Raw genomic sequence first — 18,301 nt, forward strand, 5'->3', positions numbered from 1 at the left:
CTCTTATATAGTTTGTAAAGCACTTAGAGATGAAAGGTGCTATCTAAATGTAAGCTATTTATAGTATTTACTTTTTTTGTCTGTTTTTTCTTTTAATGAACACCTGGACTTCGGTCACATATCATATAACAGTCTCCTCTCCTCCTGAAGGACAGATAGGGGCAGAGTCCCATAATGCATCTCTTAGTTCACCTAACAGGATCAGTGAGCAGAGACCAACCTAAAAGTGGCACCTTCTTGACCTGAGATATCTAGCATATCTTAGGGCTGTATTTCTTTAGGTTCTACTTCCTTAGACTGTAAGCTCTTTTCGTTCTGTGTTTGAATAGAGCCTAACATAATGGAGTCCTAGTCCATGACTAGGGTTACCAGGCACTATGGTAATACAAATAATAATCAAATAATAATAATGCCCAGTGGTCCATGGAATGCTTCACACTGAACACTGGATCTCACTTTCGCTCTCTTCATAGAGATCTGCAGAACCCACCGAATGGCCATATGTTGATTTTCTATCTCCAGCAGAAAGAAAGATCAAACAAATTGACAGCAATAGACAGTGTGGGCCTGACCCTGTAAGATGCCCAAGAACTACTTGGGAGGTGCTGAGCACCCTCAGTTTCCATCATCTTCAACTGGATTTAAGGTCACTCAGCACCATATAAAAATACACCTTCTGTTTATAAGTATCACTGAGTTCTCTTTCTCCCAAGAAAATTTCTGATGCCCTGGACCTGTACAAAGTGGGTGGGAAATGCCACTATTCTAATCTGTTAGTAGCCTTTTGCACCTACTTTGCACTCATGTAAATGACCCCACAGAGTGTAGGGCACTGAATATGAGATCCTATACTCTCTCTCTTCCCCCCCCCCGCTCCCATCTGAACTAAAAGCCATCTAGATCGAAAGATACATATTTTTCTCTTTGTATGTGGGAAAACAAAACAGATGGTCTGAGTCTATGGGACAGGTGTCCACACCACAAAACTGTCACCACATATGACACCCTTGCTGGAAGTCTCAGCCCCACACTAGCCAAAAATCTTCTGAGAGGGAAAAATAAAAATAAAAGGACCTTGCACATTTGCATAGATTTACATTTATTTGCATAAACCCAGGTGCAAATCATTACAAGCACATGCCATCCTACTTTAAAGTTATGCTGTAAGGAACCCCTACTTGGAAAGATAAATTTTACAAAACCTGGAACAGGAGGTTGGACTAGATGACCTCCTGAGTTCCCTTCCAACCCTGATATTCTATGATTCTATGGAGTGTTTGACAGATGTTATACATTGTAGCCATCCAAGGTATAAATAAAAAATAAAAGACCTGTCATACCATATTTCCATTCTTGTTCCTACTCTCATTTGTAGTGACAAGTTCTAGGAAGACGGAGGAGGAGAAGGTGTTCCTGCAAGCTTCATTATCAATGAACCTCCAAAAGTCATAGGCAAATGCAAAAAGCCAGGCCATTTAAAACTATTTTCCATTGGGGTTCTTCAAAGAACATATAATGATATCTTTAGGATCCAAAACAATGGATTATCTTTTTTTTCTCCTGCAAAAGATTTTTTTATCTCTGACCTCAGGCAACCCCAAGGTTTCCTAATACATTTCGAACTGGTGTAAGAGGCAATGAGAAATCTGAGACGTGTGAACATTTAAAAGAGAGAGAGATTCACTTTGAATGATGTCTGTGGAACTGGATGTGGATAATCCAAATTCAGACAGAAGTCAAGGAAACAGAAAATGCCTTTCAAGCACTTCAGTGTTAGGGCTATTTCCTGACATGCATGTGAATTGCTTTCTGATTTTATATGAAATCATTCCACTCTGAGTCTTGAACCCTGCATCAGACAAAAGAGCAGATTGCTCAAATATCCCTATAGACCACTACAAATGCCAAAAAAGAAAAGTAGCCTTAAAATAGTCTGCTCAGCAGAGAGTCAACCCTGTCCTGGAGGGACTGTCTCTACAGGACAGACGGTAGTTCAGTCTCTGGCTTCTCTGTTATGACTGCCAGTTGTGGTGAGTGATGGTGGTGGTGCAGATTAACACAGATCACCAGCTCAATACCTAGTTTATCATAAAGCATTCATATGGTCATTACTGCAGACATGGAGCATCAGTGGTGTTCCCGCACCCTTTGGCTTGAAGTAGTAATAACAAACACCAAATACATGGTTTCCATAGTTTCTATTGCCAGAACCCCCACAATAAAAATTGTTCCAGCACCCCTGTGGAGCATGACCCAAAGCCTGCGTATATAGGTGTTACATTGGACTGTACCTTGACAGTCAAGGAACCCTTTATTAAGACCTCACTGCAAGTAAAGATAAGAAACAACCTGATCAGCAAATTAACTGTGTCTATCTGGGGAGCCAATGAACAGACACTAAGAAACTCTGGGCTTGGCCTATGTTATTCTGTAGCAGAGTATTACTTCCTGGCATGGCTCAGCTCCTTTTACTCAGCAGGAGCAGACACTCAGCTGTATGAAACTACGGGTTTAATAATAGGAACCATGGCACCAACCAATGTGGCCTGGCTTCTGATCCTGTCCAACACTGTCCCTCCTGATATCAGGTGACAAGTCATCTTGCAGAATCTGCTCCTTAAAGGTGCAAGGCATGCCACATCTATTCTAGTTTAAAGATGTGTTTAATCCACCAAGCTACCATGCCAGCACAAGGTGCCCTGTTTAGACAATTCCCCTAAGGAACCTCAAAATCACCTCCAGGTGGAATGATATGGCAAGAACAAGCTTCAAACACAGCCAGTGCCTATCTCTTGACAGAGCCAACAGTCCAGCGCCCTAGTTTTGACCTTCCAGGCCGTCTCTGAGTAAAGCTCAATTGCTTCAAACGTGGAGTGATAAGAGATGCTGCTAATGACTATAAGTGGGGCCTCTGTGACTCCTCTTTGCAGTTGTGGCCAGTTAGATTCAGGCCACATACTTGCAGGCTGCACTCATCAGCAAGGGCTGCCTGGTTCCCTCATGGACTTGCATAACCTTCCCTAGACTATTGAATGGTTAAGACACTTAGGCTAACACACTTGACTTGAGTGGCTGTGTAGCTGCAATTGCTCTATTATATACTCCATGTGTGTGGGTGTGTGGGTGTGTATATATATATATATAATGCTGCACTGTCATACCAGGGAAGAACCATTATCTGGAGGTTAATGTGATTAAGCAAACAAGCAGCTCAGTAAAGAAACTACTTAAGTTACATTACCCCAGGCTGTTGCCCCTTCTCTCTATCCCCTCCCAGACATTTAAAGTGACTTGAATTTTGTCAGACCAGCTGTGTGCATTTGTAAATACTTAAGTAACATGGATTGACAGAATAACCTACTTCAGAAGACTTTCTACAAAGAATGTCAAAGACGATTTTCAAAACTTACGAAACCAAAGAACCCTAACATTAGTGTATTAACCCCCTTAGATCCTCCCTTTTTTACCACACTAACAAATTTATTCAGTTCCCCTTTGAAAGCCCTCTCTTCTTTCCATCTTCGTTCTTTATTGAAACAAAAGTTACAAAGGTCCCCCAAAATTGATCAAGGCTCATGGCAACACCAATATCTCACCAGAAGGAAAAATAGGGTTTTTTTCCTACTTGTCCAAAAAGAACCTGAAACTCAGTTATGCAAAACCAGCAACAACCTCCTCCCCGGTGCAGAAACACCAAAACTTATGTAACTCTGCAACTAATCTTCAGTAATCTTGAGTGAGACATTTAAATCCAGGGAATAAGCCTATTTTTTCCAAGCTTATCAGTAGAAAAAAAAAAGAGAAGAAGAAAGAAGCAAAGTCCAGCCAGTGTTGTAATATTTGTTTCATGCGAGCAGCGTCCTGACTTTCTTCAGACAGCAAACTCTCCTGCCGTGCAATTTCTTATGCATGGCTACTGAACATTAAAGGAAAAGCTGCTTTTAGGCTTGAATAGCACTCACAGCAGAACCATGGCAATTGCTACACTGGCTGTGTACCATTCCCTTGTTTTTGTCTGGTATATTTTTGTAACCTATTCAATCTCACTTGTAAGAGCAGAAGACCAGCCGTCTGAAGTGTTCCTTTATGGTAGGCAGTGGAAATATTTGACAGTTCTCAATCTGGTAAGCATGTACTATACAGTGGTACCAATCTGTCTATTTGTCTGTCTACCATCTGTGCCTCAAAACATATGCAGCTGGTGTATTTGCTGCTGTTATACTGCTTTCTTTTATGGTTTATACCCCAAAGGAAACTAAATAGGTATCCACATTTGTGTTGTTTATGCATAAAGAATATTTGGCAGCAAATTGCAATACTTGTAAATTTTATATATACTGTAGCTAGTTGCCTCATTGTTAAGACACAAGTTAACCATGAGAAGGAAAGAAATGTAGAGCGTGTACAGGAAGGATTTACAGCTTTGAAGCATGATATCTAGTCTAGGAGTAGAATAATTACCAATTAGTATTAGTATATGTATATTCAGCACTGAGTAACATGCATGCAGTGATAATTATAGTTCTTTGAATATGATTTAACCTATTACAAAATATACAAGCAGTAAAACAAAATATCGTGAGGTAATAGCCAATCATTGCATGTACTTAATTAAAAAAATTGTTTGGGGGGGGGGGGAACGTAAGTCACAATGGGCATAAAGAAATGTAGAAATATGTGCAATATTATCACATGCTTTTCAAGAAGTGTGATCAGTGGCTGGCTATGTTTCTTAGAATTACACTGTGATATACTGACAATAATATATTTCTCCATCGCACATTAGTACTAATATCACACCATTACTAACGAAATGAAAACATATAACACATGCTGTCCATGGGACAAAACTTGGTCCATGTAACTAGCCCAAGTAGCTGAGCTGTGCAAAGGGGATTTCTATGGGTGGAGACAGGGGCTTGTGGGGAGAATTCCTACTGAGCTGTTGTTCTGGCAATGGAGCTACTTCAGGGACACTCGTTAGCCTCGAGGCTCCATAGCCCTTGCATTCCCCTTGTGACCCAGTCAGTGGTGTATGGATTTACATAGCAGTGGAACCTCCAGCCCTGCCCATGCCCATCCTTATCCCTAGAGGGCCACTGGATAATGCCACACTGGGAGTTACTACACAATAGAGGGCATGGTGGCACACACTAAAGCACTTTGTGAGTCTAAGCCCTTCAGGGTAGGGATGGTCTCTTCTGTGTCTGTGTAGCATATACAGTAGTAGTCAATATAAATATTAACTGCTGTGGCTACTAACAACCAGCAATGTGAGCCACCCCATAGGCCCCTGACGTCCTGTCTGAGCTTCTTCGAACCACAATTGTCCTGTTGTAGGCTGAGCTCTCCACACCCACAGAGTGAGGAGCAGGATTTGGGGCTATACTTTTGGGCATTCTTATGCTGTATTTTTAAAAACCATTAATGAAAACGAATGACAAAATGGGAAACACTCGGGAGTAATCTAAGTAGTATATAAGCTCCTCTCCTTGGGAGATACCCGTCAACATCCTAACCACCGAGGGCCAAAACATAAGCCTGCTGCTGTGCGGCTGCAGAGCCCGCCTACATCGCTGGCCCTTGGAATGGCTTTGTGCTGCCCAAACATAAAGAAATCCTGAGGCAAAATGGTCCCCCTCAGGCAGATCCACAATCAGCCCTCCCCATGGCCCTGCTGTTCTGCTGTCACAATACTGGGGTCACCAGGGGAGTGATGTTGAGTGAAGCTACCCTTTTCCCAGGGTCTCGCTGTGAGCATGGGGAGACAGCAAATGACTGCTGATTTTCCTCCCCATCCTTTCAGAAGCAGAATTGACTATTCTAAAATGGAGCAGTGAGCGACAGGGGTGCCCACTGGACTGAAGACACCACCCTCCAGTCACAGAGGAAAGGTGGTGAGATTCAGACAGGGGCATGAAGGGGTGGAGGAAGCAGAAGCTCCTTGATGGCTCACAATCCCTCTTTCTCCAGAGACTTTTTCTGAGGAAGTGGGGAGGGTGTTATAGCAAGCACCTAATCCACCATTCCCTCCCTCACCTGCACAGGCTGCTCTGGGTAGTAGTAACTTCCAGTGTCCCTATATGTGGCAGAAAAAAAGAGGGAGGGAGGGACGGGTTAGGATACCAGAGGCCTAGTGGTGTTACACCAATAAAATAAAAACCAGCAGGATCTTATTAAAGGGAAAAAGGCAAAATACCACATTTATTGTGAATATAGAAAGAATCATAGTAAGCAGTTAGTTATAGTTATAACGTTCCATTCAATCTCATATTTATCCACACATTCATTCATACAAACACACACACATACACACACCCACACACACAGGTTCTGCAAGGTTGTTATCATAGTTACCAGCCTTAGAGTTGCTCATGCCAAGCCACTGGCCAGGTGGCCTGGACATGAGGAGGGAGCAGGGCCTTGTCAGATGCTCATCTGATGCTCCTGGAAGTTGGTTTGCAGAATCAGACCCCAAAGTTCTCACTTTTTAGAGTCTATTTTTATAGGAATTTCTTCCTATGCCAGTCTATGGGAATTGCTTCATCATGCTGTTGCTGAATCAATCGCAGATAGCACATTCCTGACGGCTCCAAGATGTTATCTTGTTCTTTGGTTCTCCCATCCTTGAGGCTGTTGGGTGGATTCCAGTCTGCCCTCCGGGGGGGGGTCCTCTGGTTATTTCCACTTGATGCCTTCTTCAGCCGATGGACACTGGATTCTTAGGCTGGCACCTCCCTGATCATTCAGTTATTATCCACACCAAGCATCCATCCACATCCATCCTCTATCTCTATTTTAATCACAATTGTTAATACAAGAAAAGGGTGGGGAGTCTCTGGGTGCTGTTTCTGTTGTTAGAGTATTGCTTTGAGTCTCTCTCTCTGTGAATTGCTTTGAGAACAGACTCTGTCTTAGAATGTACTAACACAATTAGCAGCTTGCAAGTGTCACATATAGAGGGAGAGAAACAGTACCAAAAACCAAGAGACCTCTTAATTAGTAATACCCTGGAATTGAAACTCTGGGGAATCAAACTCATTTGCGATTGTAATACAGAACTTCTTTAATATGATCCAACATAATCCCCCTTTTGACACTAAGATTTATAATTGTCAGTGTCACTTTCTATGTAGCCTATTCAAGAGAAAGTACTGTGAGGCAATTTGAGTTTGTGATTCCAATTCATGCCACATACATGATCCTAGTGATGTATCTTTACTACAAGGTTCTGGGGCAACAGGCAAGGTGAGGCACACCCACTTTTGAGGAGTCCATTCAGTACACCCTCTAGTGTCCAATAGCTTCCCTCCCTCCCCAGCCCACTGGCTCAAGGTCCAGGGTAGCCAAAAGGATCCCATGTGTAATATGGGGAGTGGGCTAACCTTCAATACCTTTGCCTCCAGGGACTGTTGGTGTGCAATTTTGACAACAATTTCTCCCATTAACAAGTCTGGTTTACAATACTGGAAACATATTGCATCCATTCATATTGATAAGTGTCAAACAATGATCTCTTTCTTTTTTAACAAATGCATCAAACCCTTAATATTTCCCAGTATGACCCAGAACATTTTGTGTTCCAAAGTAGCTAGTGCAAGTATCTGCATTTCAGTGCATCCCATAGCTATGGCTGTGTAGTTTCCTATTTCTAATATATATTTTTTCTTATGGATAAGCCATGTGGTAGTATTAAGCCATTACTAAAGATTCCATCGGCCTTCTAGGTTACCCAGACCAATTTGGACCAAGTCTACATTGGCATGTACTTGTTTTTGTATCAGGCTGTCCTGTAGCTGGGACAGAAAGCTTAATTTATTTTTAAGTTCCTGCAGGTCTTCAGTATTTTTTTTTTTAAACACACAACAGTGCTAGCAACAACACAAAACACAAGACAGAACATAGAACACAGAACACAATTTCTATTGTGACAGTAGATTCATGGTATTGGGTTGCTTTTCAGCTGGCATCAGCTTTTCCTGATTTTCTGAAAGACAAAAGAACATGTTTCTACCCCTTTTGGGGTGGCAGATTATTGCTTAAAATATTTCTTTTACAAATACCCTTGCTGATTGCAGGCAAAACAGAGGAACTGCCCCCACATTTTCCTGTTTTTGTTCTACAGGCAGGCCAGGTTTCAATGGTTTTTATCTTTTAAGGGTTATGGGGAAATTATCCCACTGTTTAGTCATTAAATCCCTGAGTTTTCCTTCTTATATAGCAGACCAAGTTTATAATGTTTTTCCTGCTGTGTTAAGCTTTAAGTTTTATTTACAGATAATAACTGAGAAGCATCATTACCATACGACCTTAAAGGATTTTTCCAAAAATCATACACACTATACGTTGTTACAGGGATACTTATTATCATTACATTTATTAAAATTATCTTGTTATCCCATGCCTTTTATTTAGACAATTTGTTTGCTGACCAGGTACGTCCTTTATCTGCAGCTCCTTTGTGCTGCTAGTTCTTTCCTTCCTTTATCATTTAGTTAATTTGCATTTTCACAGAAACTTCCTGCTTTTGGATTTAAAGCCATCAGCAGCTCAGAGAGTCTATCTTAAAAGGGACACAATCAACTTTCACCAGAGTTTTGATTACTTTTAACTTCTGGTTCCAAAACACACAGCAATCTGAAAAAGAAAACCCAACCTATTGTGGCTCCCTTTGGAGCCTCAATAGCATTTTAATTAAGTAGCATGGTATGTTTGTATTTCTTTTGCCCCTTCTACAATATACCCTGCACATGTTCTGGGGCAAATGCACATTCCTTCCATAGTTTAACTTCTATAACATTATCCAGATCCATTTTTACATAAGGCGTCACTATTTCTTTTTTTGCTTACAGAGTTTTCATGTACCTTTATCAAAGTGACAGTCTGATTACTCAGAGCCATTTTAAGACTCAGTGTTTCTAACATTGCTTCTTTTTGTTTTGTGCACCTCACCCCTGCTGTTGCTTCAGAGAGGCACTGTCTTTTTTTTATTTTTTTTTTTACTACAACTCTCATCTGCTATTTTGTTACAAAAACAAACAAACAAAAAACAAACAAAAAGAATCCAACATTTTTTTTTTATATTCTCCTGATTTTGACTGCCCATCTGCAGCCACAACTTAAAAACATTTTAAATTTTGTAAAGCATTGAGTTACCTTTTAAGGGTTAAATGCCAAATCCCAAAGCCAAACAACACTAATTACCTGTGTCTAGCAAAAAGGTCTGTCAGTTTTGCAACTTTGAATTAAAGAGTCAAATGAATTTTTAGTGGCATTATTTAAAACAAAAACAAAACTAACTGGTCCTTAGAACTTTACATATTTACACACACACAGACAGATACATACACATTTTCTTTTCCTTAACATCCCTTCCACACTGCTCTGTTTTTTACATCTTACATTCCCTTTATACATTTGAGACAGTTAAGTTCCAATAGAACCCTCTTATGTTCTTTTAGCAAATTTGACTAAATTGTCCAGTCAAATGATTTTAATCAGATAGTTTATTTTTGCCTGGCTAATTTACAGACATTCCTTTGGAAAAGGGCCCATTTTTCTTTCAGAATGGCTGCAAAGAAACCAAGAATGCTCTTTCTCTAACACTTTTCCTTTTTAACATTTTCGGTAAAAAGTTGTTTGGGTGAAATACAAAGTTTAACTGCTTAATTCCCTCCAGCCTCTGCAGAGTTAACTTTTTTTTTTACTCTCTTTTCTCTTTGTAATTATGCCTGGGGGTGCCGTACATAGGACCTTCTCCCCCTTTACCTGCCTCCCTCCAGCCTCTGCAGAGTTAACTTTTTCACTCTTTTTGTATTCCTGGAGTGCCTCTTTCACTATTTTCAGGTGGCTTTGAGTATTTGTAGCCAGCACCTTCCAATTGTCTGCTCCCTTTTCCGTTTGTGCCTTTTCCTCTTTACAAGCGGAGGGAAGAATCCTTACATGCCTCCCACAACAACCAAATTGCTGCTGCATCTCTTTTGGCAGCACTAGAAGGTTTCAGAGTAACAGCCGTGTTAGTCTGTATTCGCAAAAAGAAAAGGAGTACTTGTGGCACCTTAGAGACTAACCAATTTATTTGAGCATGAGCTCACGAAAGCTCATGCTCAAATAAATTGGTTAGTCTCTAAGGTGCCACTAGAAGGTTTGTATATGAGGATATACTGAGCCAATCTATCCTCTAGGTCCGAAATAGTGCAGACATCAGCTAGGGCTTGTTTAGTCCAAGGACTGTGCCCAAATTTTTGAAGGATTTGTTTAAAAGGTGTAATTTCTTTAACAAAAGGTGAGGTTGGAGTTCCTTCTGACTCCATTGCTCCCTCTGGTACTGGCTTACCCTGTTTTCTTTTAAACATCTTAACATGGATATTTCAATCTCTTTGTCACTGCTGGTATTACTTAGCAAGTGACACAGCCTAGATTCTGAAATCATAGCTTAATCTATGCGTTTTTCCCCTGCTACCTTCCCGGAGGCCAGCAGGTCCCCTGCTACCTTCCCAGAGGCCAGCAGGTCCAGTTAACCTGTTTTCCCTGCTACCTTCTCGGAGGCCAGCAGGTCCCCTGCTACCTTCTCGGAGGCCAGCAGGTCTGGTTTAATCTGTTTTTCCTGCTACCTTCTCAGAGGCCAGCAGGTCTCCTGCTACCTTCTTGGAGGCCAGCAGGTCTGGTTAACCTAATAGAAATGCCTAGCTCACTAGAGCTGGCGGTGTGCACACCAATATTTACAATAACTGAGGTTTTTTACCAATATTCCCCCTTTCGCATTTCTCCACCAAAATGTTATACCAATAAAATAAAAACCAGGAGGATCTTATTAAAGGGAAAAAGGCAAAATACCACATTTATTGTGAATACAGAAAGAATCATAGTAAGCAGTTAGTTATAGTTATAACATTCCATTCAATCTCATATTTATTCACACATTCATTCATACAAACACACACACACACAGGTTCTGCAAGGTTGTTATCATAGTTACCAGCCTTAGAGTTGCTCATGCCAAGCCACTGGCCAGGTGGCCTGGACATAAGGAGGGAGCAGGGCCTTGTCAGATGCTCATCTGATGCTCCTGGAAGTTGGTTTGCAGAATCAGACCCCAAAGTTCTCACTTTTTAGAGTCTATTTTTATCGGAATTTCTTCCTATGCCAGTCTATGGGAATTGCTGCTTCATGCTGTTGTTGAATCAATCAGCAGATAGCACATTCCTGACGGCTCCAAGATGTTATCTTGTTCTTTGGTTCTCCCATTCTTGAGGCTGTTGGGTGGATTCCAGTCTGCCCTCCGGGGGGTCCTCTGGTTATTTCCACTTGACGCCTTCTTCAGCCGATGGACACTGGATTCTTAGGCTGGCACCTCCCTGATCATTCAGTTATTATCCACACCAAGCATCCATCCACATACATCCTCTATCTCTATTTTAATCACAATTGTTAATAGGACAAAAGGGCGGGGAGTCTCTGGGTGCTGTTTCTGTTGTTAGAGTATTGCTTTGAGTCTCTCTCTCTCTGTGAATTGCTTTGAGAACAGACTCTGTCTTAGAATGTACTAACACAGTTAGCAGCTTGCAAGTTTCACACATAGAGGGAGAGAAACAGCACCAAAAACCAAGAGACCTCTTAATTAGTAATACCCTGGAATTGAAACTCTGGGGAATCAAACTCATTTGATTTTAATACAGAACTTCTTTAATAGGATCCAACAGTGGAGGGGTCAGGAGCTAATGCTTAAGCTCACAGCTCCTTTTGAGGTAGACCAGTTGCTTCATGACTCAGTTGCTCCATGTCTCATACTGAGGTGACCTAACCTCACAATCAGAAAGGCCAGCACAGAGCTCCCCTTTAGGGAATAAAGGGTCTCTCTATGTCCCTTATGATGTAGCTCCAAATGTGTAGTGGTGTCTTTTCCAAAATACACCACAAAGGGTCAACGTGCACAGCCATGTATACATTACAATTGTGTGGCTGTGCCCCTGAAAACAATGCCCACAGTGCAATTCCCTTTCGGCAGTCAACATGCAGAACCTGCCACTTGGTCTTTCTCTAATTCTGTTTGTTTTCATATCAATACAGAGATCACTCCTTGTTTTCACATCATCCAGAATAAGTTATTACCCCAAATCTTTCCATCTGTTACATAAAATGGTTTATTGCATATACACAAGTAGAATATGCATAAAGAACATCCCCGACAACTGCAAACAGACATTCGCATCCACATTCCCTCTCCCAAATTTTGTTCATTACACTTGAATCTCTTATTATTAAAATGGTTTTGATTGTACTAACGGTACTGTTTCCTATTTGTTTTCAAATAGATCCAATATTTATTGCACATATTTTCTATAATTTTATAGTGTGAGTATATATGAAAGTAGTAAAATTTGATTGCCATATCTAACAGCCCACATGGAACATCAGATTTATATCCCATTAAACAAAATGCTGTGGGCTGTGTTTATGACTATCAGTTTGGGAATTAGATACATTCAGGTAGCCAGATGCTGTCTTTGAAAATGAATCACAGGAATAAATAAATGGAAATACTTGTTTCGATCAAATTAGGTGAAATTTAATTTTTGCCACTGATGCCTCCTAGTTCATCTGATCTGTCTGGCCAAATTAAATAGCTATAGTTAATGAAACACATCCTGTCTGTCTGTATGTAAGCATTTCTAGAGCCCCTATCACTGTGGCACTAAAAATGGTTTATAGAAAACAGAGAGGTTTGTCCTGAAGGGCCAGTCAATTCCCCCTTCTGTGCAGGTTGATCATGGGCTTCTCCCTTTCAGAGTGTTTGTGTTCTTATTTCTCTTCCTGTTCTCGGGGGAATACTTTGGGGAATCCTTTTAAACTACATCTGGCAGATTTATATACTGAGAGCAGCTGCAGTTGCAAGTGCCAACATTGCTGCTTGAAAATAATTTCATCCTTTTGTATATTTTCTATTATACTTACATAATTGCGAAATGTGGATTCATGTCCAGGTATGAATTTTCCTGAGTTTGTGAGGGTTCAGATCTGGTGTTCAAGTCCCTCTGTGTTCTATGGTATGGTGATATATTATGGATGCACTTGTGATGACTCCATAATTAAGGCTGTGTTCAGTTTTCCAGTTTTAAAGTGGGGTTTAAATTCTCTTGTTGCACCTGAAAACATAGGCTGAGTATAATCCAAATGAAACCACTTAATAGCAGGCACCTACGGAGGCGCACAGCAGCAGAGCTCCTCTCAGTGTTTACAGGATATCTGGGGATATGTCTACACTGCAATTAAAAACCCACGGCTTGCCCATGCCAGCTGATGGGGGCTCACAGGAGTCGGGCTAAGGGCTGTTTAACTGCAATGTAGACATTTGGTCTCAGGCTTGAGCCTGAGCTTTAGGATCCCATGAGGTGGGAGGGTCCCAGGTTACAGCCTGAGCCCAAATGTCTTCATTGCAGTTAAACAGCCGCTTATCCCAAGCCCTGTGAGCCCCTGTCAGCTGGCACAGGCCAGCCACCGGTGTCTAATCGCAGTGTAGACATGCCCTGTGGTATCAAGGCTTCACTCCTGCACTCCTCTAAAGGTATGTCTATGCTTCCAGATGGAGGCATAATTTCCAGCTTGAGGAGACATATCTGTGCTAGCTTTGGTCAATCTAGAGCACTAAAAATAGAAGCGTAGCCACAGCAGCACGAGTGGCAGCATAGGCTAGCCATCCCAAGTACATACCTAGTCTCTTGGCCTGGATCATAGACGGAGTGGCTAGCCCCTCCACTGCTCATTTCATTGAGACTACACTTCTATTTTTAGTGTACTAGTTTGATCAGAGCTAGCACAGGTATGTCTCCTCGAACCAGAAATTATGCCCCCAGTTCAAAATGTAGACGTACCCTTAAGGGGTGAAATTCACCCCGGTGCACTAATTAGTCCCACTTACACTCTCCAAATAAGGCTTAAGAGGGACTGAAGTGTTCATAAACCTCAGGTAGGCCTTCTGCACAGAAGTGAGTTTCACCTAAAGTGAGCAGTAGTACCATAATTTCTTTCCTGACATTGTCTGGGACAATAGTTAACTTTCCAAAGCCTGTAGTTGCTCTTGCAACTTGTAACTTGAGTGTGCACACTAATTGTTAGCACTTCTCTATTTCTGTTAAACCATGTATGATATGGAATGTTATTTCAGTTAGGTGGTTAATCTCCTTAAACGGTTAATTTCCTAACTTTTTACCTTTTTTTTTTTTAAAGTATAGTTATAGCAATCTTAGGCTAAGGTGTCCTTTCAGTTATACCAATGGAAATCCACTGAATTCAATGCAGTTACTTTGGATTTCTATTATTATAGCTGAGGATAGAATGTTGGGTGTCTTAAAGGTACACTCCTGAGATTAAATTCCAGGATTTTTATTTGGAAATAGGGGCCTATGGATACAGGTGTGTGAGCGTGCACACGCTCACACACCGCAACCTAAGTAAAGAAAAATGAGTGGAAAGTTTTCAGTCTGGAAGATACGATTGACCTCTTCTGTAAACTACAGAAAGAATGCTAGACTGAGAACTTGGATGCTTTGGGACCATCTGTTTCTTTTCCATCCAAATGTTTGTTTTAATTTATTTTACTGGGGAGGGGAATGAAGTTTATTTCTGTCTCATGATTAATGTAGGGCTCACCATAAAAGCAATAATCAGACCCTTGTACTCTGGGAACCATGCTTCTCTCAAATAGGGAAAGCCTATGAGATGCTTTATTAATGATTAGTCACTATGCATCACCAGACTTTCACTGTCATCACGTCACACAGGTCATTTCATTGCCATTTGTCATGCTGTTTAAAGTGTAGGGAGAAAGTATTGAACTGAACATTGTAGCTTGCTCTCCAGCCTGCAGTAGTTATAGTCAATGGCATACAGGAAAAAGAGCAATTCTTAAGCACCCATCTCCCATGTGTGTGCCTCAAGGAACGGGGCCCCAGGGTCTGATCTGGTAAAGCACTTAAACACATGCTTAACTTCAAGTATACAAAGAGTCCCGTTGAAGTTGAGCATGTGCTTAAGTGCTTTGCTGCTTTGGGTCCAGCACCTTGCAAGATTGAGCCCTTAGAGTCCAAACTGTACCTACAGTTAGAGAGGCCAGTCTTGATAAGGAAGATCTCAAAGTCAATGGTGAAACACACACACACATATTTAAAGGGCTATTTTTGTGTCTCAAACTGGAATGAACTTGAACTGTAAATATTTGTGGTTTTGGCTGGGTTATTTTTAATGACAATTGCATTATTCAGTCTATAAGCCTCCTGTCCTCTTTGGGAGGAAGAATGGTGTTGGGGATGAGCCACAGCACTATTTGTCAAGTGACCTGCAATCAACTCCCACCTCTGCCTCATACTTCCTGTGAGACCATGGACAAGTCACTTAGCCTTTCTGTGCTTCAGTTTCCCTATCTTTTGTTTAAAGCTAATTACCTACCTCCTTGGAGTGTTGTGAGGCTTAAGTCATTAATATTTAAATGCACCTTGATGCCCTAAGGGGAACCACACTATGAAAGCACAAAGTATTGTGTTTTGAAATAGGGGTGTTTTTTTTGGTGGGCAGGGGGAGGCCATCCTGCTTCCCATCCTCTATTTTCCATCTAAAACTTTCTGATCAAGTCCTGTGCCAGTGGTGTCCCCTCCCAAGCCCCACCTTCTCCAGGCTCCTGAAGAAGAAATCAGTCCAACCTCAGATATCACACAAACTCAAAATAAAAATCTGATTCAGGGTGAGATCATGGCAAAAAAGAGACATAATTCCGAATGCCATAAAGTATCTTTCCATCTCAGCAGTGCCAGCATTTGCAGTAGACTGAGTTTCCCAGCACAAGAGAGAGAGAGAGAGAGAATCTAGCTTTAAAAATACCACCAATAATCAAGAAAACTGAGCTCAGGTTCAAAGTTGAGCACAGATTAGCAGCCAAAGAGCAGCAAGTTCTTAATAGGCTCCATCTTTACTTCTTTCCACGTTTAGTGCACTATGATCCATTGTGTAGCACTAGCCGAGGTGGTTGAACAATGAGAAACGTTGTTTTCAGATACAATTATTTGATGATCAGTGGAAGAAAATACAGATAATACATTATTTGCATAATATTATCAGACCTTCTATGAAGTTTGCTAACTTAAAAAGAGCCAGAATCAATTGGTTACATTATTTGCCAAAAAAATTAATTCAACCAGCGCTCTCAATTCTAGTGCAAAGGTGTCTTATTTCTAGTTACTGAGGCCCAGATCCTCAAGGTATTGAGGTGGCTAACTCCTGCCTAAAATATCTTTGCGGATCTGAATGTAAAGTCCTGCTCTTGCATCCCGTGAATTCAGCAGAAATAGGTTCAAGACCCAGTACAGGACAACTCTTTTTCAAGTGGCTTCGCTGTCTAACACAGCCCTTTTAGGGTATTATGTATTGATTAATTGGTACAGTATGGGCATGAACTCTAAACTATCACCACCAGCCAGGAGGCACCATCTTGGCTAACCTGTGAGAACACTTATAGTGGTTGATTTGCAGGAAACATTAGAACTCAGAATAGCCACAGATTTGTCCCCTCCCATCACTACTATGTTACCTTGAGGTGAACAATTAACATATTAATTGCAAAAAGACCTGTCTTTCAACACATCCTGCCACTTTCAATCTGAATAAAGCTCACTCTTCACACCACACTGTTCTGCTTGGTCCATTAAGCGAGGTACTGTTAAAGTAATCTCCTGAACTACTTTATTTAATCACTTTCAGTTAATAAGGAAAATTGAGCCAAAAGCTATTTCCCTGGTGTTGACTTGTAGTTCACCAACAAAACAGCTCCCTAAAGAGCAAGTATTGAGTTCATGCAGGAACATGCTAATCAATGGTGGATGAAGATTCCCTCATTATCTGTAATTAATTTAGGTTTTGCAGGCTGTTTTCTATGGGATCTCCTTCCTGGCTGATGTGTTGAGACTAATTAAGAAACTGCCAAGTGCTAAATACATAATTTCCTGCAGAGACCTTCTCTTCAGTGCCCTGGCTTTCCCTGTGGCCACGGTAAGTAACCAATGTCTATAATAATAATTATACATACACATGTACCAGATAGATACAGATATTACTAAGGAGCTTCATTTTGTCTTTTGAAAACAGAACACATCAATTTCAATGAAGAAACAATGCTTAAATCTAGCCCCAGATGTGAAGCTAGCTAGTGGTTTATTGTTGAACATGTTGCTCTGACATACACAGCGTCTACAAGCCCCCTCCCTAAACCCCCTACAACCCAGCCATAAGCAAACAGAGGTCCACCAAAATCAAAGGGCAGAAAGTAGACATTCTGCTACCCTTATACATAAGAGCCAATGAAATTACCTACTGAAATAGTTTCACCAAAAGGGCAACATGTGCCTTAAGTGTCTAGTAGGGTCCTTAAAAGGCAACAAATCCTCATATTGTCTTCCCTGACTGCAAAATGAGTTTAAACACACACAGAAGAGAAACAGACTTAAATGATATTACTTAGAATAATCGACAAAATATTCATTTTGGACTGTCTGGTCACATGTAGACAATTGTGTCCGCCAAATGATTTTGCAAGTAATGGGCCAGAGACTGAAATCACTCAGTCAGTACAACTCAGCTTGAGAGGGGCTTACAGAAGCTGGGCTCAGGAGAGCTGAAATTCATCTTTAACTGGGTCCACAAGCATTTCAGCCAGGTGAATCAAGAGAGGCCATTCCTGCAATTGAGACTAAGCCATCTCAGCTACTAGTCGTTCTTTGCATATCAGTTTCTTGTAACACTGCCGTCACATCTCCCATGCACACTTCTGCATATGAAACAGAAAAGGGCTGAACACTAGGACGTATCTGTCTGTAAACTGCGTGCACTATATTTAGTACTCACAATCCTCCCCACCTCTCATGCCCTTGTTTCCATAATATGGACAACTTGTGCTCAAATGTAAAACCAGGCCAAGAAAGTACAAATGAGCTTTTGGATATCAGTAGCTGATACTGGGATTCATTTCTTACGCTTAAATCCTCCCACTGTAAATCCTCCCCTATTGGATCAGATGGGCACAAGATACAGCCTACTCCTGTACCTACAGCTTAGGAATGAAGTTTACAGACTTTACCGGCATGCCAAGATTTAGACAATCAGTCTTGCTACTATCTGCTTTTCCTTTGTTACTGAGCAGAACAAATCCTTTGGCATGATGGACCATCCAAGATCCCACTGGCAGAATAAGAAGGGTTCAAGGATAGTCATGTGTTCCCTGGAAATTTCAGAGTCAGCAGTTTATACAGTAAAGGAG

At 41.2% G+C, this 18,301-nt stretch overlaps 1 protein-coding gene across 1 annotated transcript in view; it reads left to right on the plus strand.

Moving 5' to 3' along the window:
- Positions 1 to 3,873: 3,873 nt before the first annotated feature.
- Positions 3,874 to 18,301, plus strand: part of ADTRP (androgen dependent TFPI regulating protein) — a 48,017-nt gene continuing 33,589 nt past the window's right edge. Inside the window, exons 1-2 of the mRNA XM_073329454.1 lie at positions 3,874 to 4,124; positions 16,903 to 17,037. Of these exons, the coding sequence (XP_073185555.1) occupies positions 3,972 to 4,124; positions 16,903 to 17,037 (288 nt within the window). The 5' untranslated portion in view covers positions 3,874 to 3,971. The remainder of the gene's footprint in view (positions 4,125 to 16,902; positions 17,038 to 18,301) is intronic.

Source organism: Lepidochelys kempii, chromosome 2, assembly GCF_965140285.1.
Source record: "Lepidochelys kempii isolate rLepKem1 chromosome 2, rLepKem1.hap1, whole genome shotgun sequence".
In the NCBI taxonomy this organism is placed as follows: Eukaryota; Metazoa; Chordata; order Testudines; family Cheloniidae; genus Lepidochelys; species Lepidochelys kempii.